A 5,235-nucleotide genomic window follows, 5' to 3' on the forward strand; every position below is an offset into this window, starting at 1 on the left:
AATGTGTTAAAAGGTAGATAAGCACAGAATTTGAAAAGAGAAATAGTGAAAAGGACAAGAAACCCAGATCTTAATTAAAGTCGATTCTTCGACAACAGTCACAGTAACAACAACAACATTTCAAGCATAATAATTAGTGTAATTAACTAAACTGCAACCGGTGGTAATTCCTTTATTTATTACAATATTTAATTTGTCCTCCCCCTCCACGCCTACAGCCTCTCTCTCTCTCTCTCTCTGTTTCTACGCCCTCTCCCTCTTCTCTCTAGCAATCCCTTTCGTTCTATACCTACTTACCTATCTACATCTCTCTCTCTCTCTTTCTCTCTCTCTCTCTCTCTCCCTCTCTCTCTCCTAATATATATATAAATATATATATATATACATGTATGTATGTATGAGTGTGTGTGTGTTTGTACATAAATGGTTGGAGCTGCCGAGTGTGGTTACGTGAGACACCTTGGTGTAATGAGTCCATATCTGCGTGGGTGCTCATCTCACTAAGAGAGCTCTCTTAGGTGTGTGTGCGTGCGTGCGTGTGAGTGTAAGTGTGTATGAGTGTGTGAGTGCGTGTATGTGTGAATGTGTGTGTGTGTGTGTATGTGACAGTGTGAAAGGCAGGAAAAGCAGTGTCAAAAAACGAAAACCGGAGGGGTGGTAGAGAGCTGGCGTAAGAGCTAAGTGATCATGTGGACAAGTCTCTCCCTCCAGGCCCGTCAGGTATTTGCAAGGAAACAAAGTAATTCTCGAGTTTCGCTCAAATAGCATCACTTTTTTGCAATTAGATCTTTCTCTGTCGTTCACACACACACACACACACATACACGCACACACACACGCACACGCACACGCACACACGCACACACACACGCACACACACACACACGGATACCTAGCTGTTTAGCTTTGGTATTTTGATTTTTTTTCATTCTTAGTTTCTTCGTCGAATTTACCTGTAAATAGCAGGTACAAAGATCACGTTTATAGACACACTGAGAATAAGGGGGGAAAAGAAAGAGGACGGTGAGAAAATGGAACGAAAGAGACGGGGGCGAGTAAACGATGGGGGAGAAGGAATTGCAAATCAATCATTAATTGAAATATAATCATTAATATTTTAACCACAATCAGCGACAATATGTATGAAACGACTATAGAACAGTTTGTATATTCCTAACACGATGCACGTGTATATGTAAACATATATATGTATGCATGTCTGTCGGTACATATACACATATATGCATATATGTAAATATTAATGCCAAGCTGCATCACTATATGCATAGGTGCATGCAAATATAGTTTAGTGTTGCATAAAAAATTGAATTATGAAATATTGCATCGTTTGAATTTTATATTTACAAAATTTAATTAAAATAAATTTCCACTTGTTTTCTGTCGACGACAGAATTTCCACAAAGGTTAAAAACAACACCATTAATATCAAAAGACATTTAAGGTTTGTTTCCTTAACTTCTAGAGGTCGGGTGCAAATTCTTGCTACGTTCATTGTTTTAAAATATTAATCTTTCTTTCACGTTTGAAATCGGAGACAATTTGAAATGACAAGACAAAGTACAAAAATTCAGCATTGCCTTTTTATAAAAAGAAAAAAAATCAAGGATCAGATAAACAATGGCAAATATCTGTATGAAAGCCTTCTAATCTATATTTTATATTGATATTGTATCTATGTATAACCACACCATTACACATGTATTACGGGGAGCATACACACACACCCACGCGCATACACACAGATACTTTGAAAGGGGCACTCAGTCACTCATAAATACTTATTTACTGTGCAAAAACCCATTATCCCTTGTAATATGCAGTGGTTGGTTGTCGACGCGAAATGTCCAGTGTCCTGACTAGAAGGAGAACGAGTGATACGATTTTGGCTGTTAAGTACACTCCATGCGCCGAGGAACAGACAGATGATGAGTTGGAAGAAATTGCAATTGTTAGTCGAGATAACAGTAACGAGAAAAAACCCAGCGAATTAGATGTTGAGCAAAGTGTCACTGTAACCGTAAACGGCCCGCGCTTGCTTCCAGGTGTTGGCGTTTTCCATTCTCCGTCAGACCGTACAAAATTGATAGGGGAACGCTTGAGTTCGCAATTGTCGCTACCGTCTCCAGTTTACTCTAATAAAGTTGTCGAACAAACAACTTGTAAATCTACATCTAAACAAAGTCTTCTTGATATTGTAAGTAATCGTATTGACAAAGCAAAACAGCGCACCAGATCAGGCGAAGATATTGCTTTGATGCGCAAGATTCGTCCGACGGAACCTGTTACCACCCGAGAGATTCGTAAACAACGCAAGAAAGAAATCACCCAAATTTTTGGTAACAAAAGACAACGGCAGCAAGAACGCATCGAGACCTCAACCAATAGTAGCGATAAGAGTGGTTGTAAGTGGACATTCGTTTTCGATCCTTCGGGGCGGTTATCTTATTGGTGGTCTGCCGTGGTCAGTATTGCATTCCTGTATAATTTTTGGGTCCTTATTTACAGGTTTGCTTTCCAAGAAATTCGTACAGAAACTACTTACCTGTGGTTCACGTTGGACTACACAGCTGATTTTCTTTATATCTTGGACATCGCCTTCCATTTTCGGACAGGATTCCTTGATGAGGGCGTGCTCCAAACAGATGCTACCAAACTTAGGATTCATTATATGAACACAACTAGATTTTATATTGATTGTTTATGCCTCTTACCTTTGGACTTTTTATACCTTTCCATTGGATTCTGTTCAATTTTACGTGGTTTTCGATTGGTGAAAGTTTACAGATTCTGGACTTTTTTAGACAGGACAGAACGCCATACCAATTACCCGAATGTAATCCGAACCACAACGTTGATGCATTATTTACTGGCGTTATTTCACTGGAATGCTTGTCTTTATTATATAATTGTTTACAAGATCGACAAAGCAACCGCAGACTGGGGTTTTCCTAAAGACGAGTCGGATGTACTGAAACAATATCTACACGCTCTTTATTGGAGTACCTTAACACTGACCACCATAGGGGATCTCCCTATGCCACGATCTACTGGAGCTTACCTTTTCATCATCTTTGAATTAATGTTTGGCTTACTCTTATTCGCGACCGTTTTGGGTCACATAGCGAATATTGTTTCGTGTGTCAGCGCAGCCAGAAAGGATTTTCAAGGTATGCTTAGAACTTCTTCCTTTTCATTGTCACTTGTAATTGTACTTCTTTGTTTTTACTTTCATGTAACAACTTATTGATTGATAATTACGCTAATAATTTCTTTTAGTTCTTAGCAACCAAAGCTAAACTTTTGGCAAATCCAGGACATGTGATTGATTTATCTATCAAAGAGCAATCCGTTACTAATTTAAAATTTGAAGATATACAGAGTTTCAAGTATTCCACGATGGTGTAAACAATATTGAAAAGAAAAAGCAAAAAATGGCAGAACATAGGATATCTCTTCGATTTATTTTATTTTGTGCAATTATAAGAAAATATATCCCTATCCTACCCGCATTCTAAGTTTGTATTTAAGGGCAAAAAAGATTACCAGAATCATGTCAACAAGCAGAATCGATCAAATAAAGGTTTCGGCTCTCGACTTGTTATTTAATAAATCCATTTGACCGCCATTTAAGAGTCTTCAAACCTAAATTGTCTGTTGATTCTTTTAGGACTTTGACCTCGGTCTTTTAATTCCATTTCCGTCAAACTCTGAACTTGATTTATTGACATAAATTGACTGAGAAGGACAAACGTCAGGATTCGATCTTTTCTTGTGACTACGAATCGTTGCTGTTGTTGTCGTAGTCGTTGTAGTTGTTGTAGTAGTTGTTGTTGTTGTTGTTGATGACGATGATGATGACCATCACGGCGACGACGATGATGCTTAGTCCCGGGTCAGTCCAGATTGAGTAGATTCTTTTTGTTCGTTTGTTTCTTGATTTCGTTTAGAAGCTTTTCTCAGGGATGGCGTTCGCTTGGACCCCGTGACTGGTAAGAAGGGGGCTGTTGTTGCTCCCTTTGAACAGTGGACAACTGCAAGGGATGGAGAAGGAAATTTCAAATGCTCTGTGAGAAGAAGGACTGGACAAAGTGGTCAGTGTGGAGCTGAGGGAGTGATGAGGTTGTGGATGAGAATAAAAGACGAGATGAGTGATCGCGAAGTGAAAGAATGAAAACGATATGGCAGATCGGAAGAGCAGAGACCATTATAGTAGCGGTAGAAGAAGTAGTTTGAGAGGATACAGCATGTTTGTTGATCAGAAGTTCGAGTGTGATGGTGAGTGACTTGATGCCAATCACATCTGATTCTAGCCTTTCTTTGGCTCCAATCTGTGCGTGTGCAGCACCAGCTTCACCTTTCTAGATGTAGGAGCGGCACGTCATTGTGGGTCGCAGATGAGATTCGTGAAGTGTTACGAGTAGGTGGGAATGAAGTATTTTGAGGTCATGAGTGGGAAAGGGGACCAGTCTTTGTGATGTATTCTCGGTTGATGTCGTTAAGAAGGAGAGAGCCTATGCGATGTGACCTTTAATGGTTCTAGCTGTAGCTGTTCATGTTTAGGGGTGCGCCGTTTGTATAACGATATTGTCTTTTAGAATATGGTGGGATCATGTCGCTTTGCTGTTGAAGGAGACAACATTGATGTGACCCTATTGAACGATATTTTTGAGATTTCTGTTCAGAAAATCGGGGCAGGTTTTGCATGAGACATTTAGGTCTCGTGTAGTTAACATTTCTATGAGGAAGGTCAGAAAGGATTGAAGGGTGATAACATATGTCAATGTAGGAGTTAGCGTTGTCAGAGATGACGGTAAACAAACTGTTGACGTATAAGAAGAGTTTGGGGTGGAGCGGAATATCGAATACTAAGGATTAGTAGAGTTGATTGAAACTGAGTCAGAAAGGGAAAGATTCGTCAGATACACACAAGACAGAAAGCCATTGATTCGAGATGATGGAGAGCAACAGACGGAGAGCAACAAGGTGGACAATGTTTTCTAACAAGATTCATACGTCCGGACTATAGGAATGAAATTACTTAACGTGTCAGTTCTTTTTAAAGAATGCCGGGAATAATTTGAAGACTTGCTTGTATTACCAGCAAGTCGAATGTCTATGCTGAAGACTCCATAACGGTTCACATAACTCTGAGTTGGATGAGGGCAGTTGACAACGTATTCCCCAAACTGGAGCGCTTGAAGTCCTTCCAAAATA

The 5,235-nt window shown here is 39.6% G+C and overlaps 1 protein-coding gene across 1 annotated transcript in view; it reads left to right on the forward strand.

The window, feature by feature from the left end:
- The first annotated feature begins 403 nt into the window (after positions 1-403).
- Positions 404-5,235, forward strand: part of LOC106874517 (uncharacterized) — a 392,108-nt gene continuing 387,276 nt past the window's right edge. The window contains exon 1 of the mRNA XM_052966843.2: positions 404-3,188. Coding sequence (XP_052822803.1) covers positions 1,862-3,188 — 1,327 coding nt within the window. The 5' untranslated portion in view covers positions 404-1,861. The remainder of the gene's footprint in view (positions 3,189-5,235) is intronic.

The sequence above is a fragment of the Octopus bimaculoides genome, chromosome 4 (assembly GCF_046866305.1).
Source record: "Octopus bimaculoides isolate indiv1 chromosome 4, ASM4686630v1, whole genome shotgun sequence".
In the NCBI taxonomy this organism is placed as follows: Eukaryota; Metazoa; Mollusca; class Cephalopoda; order Octopoda; family Octopodidae; genus Octopus; species Octopus bimaculoides.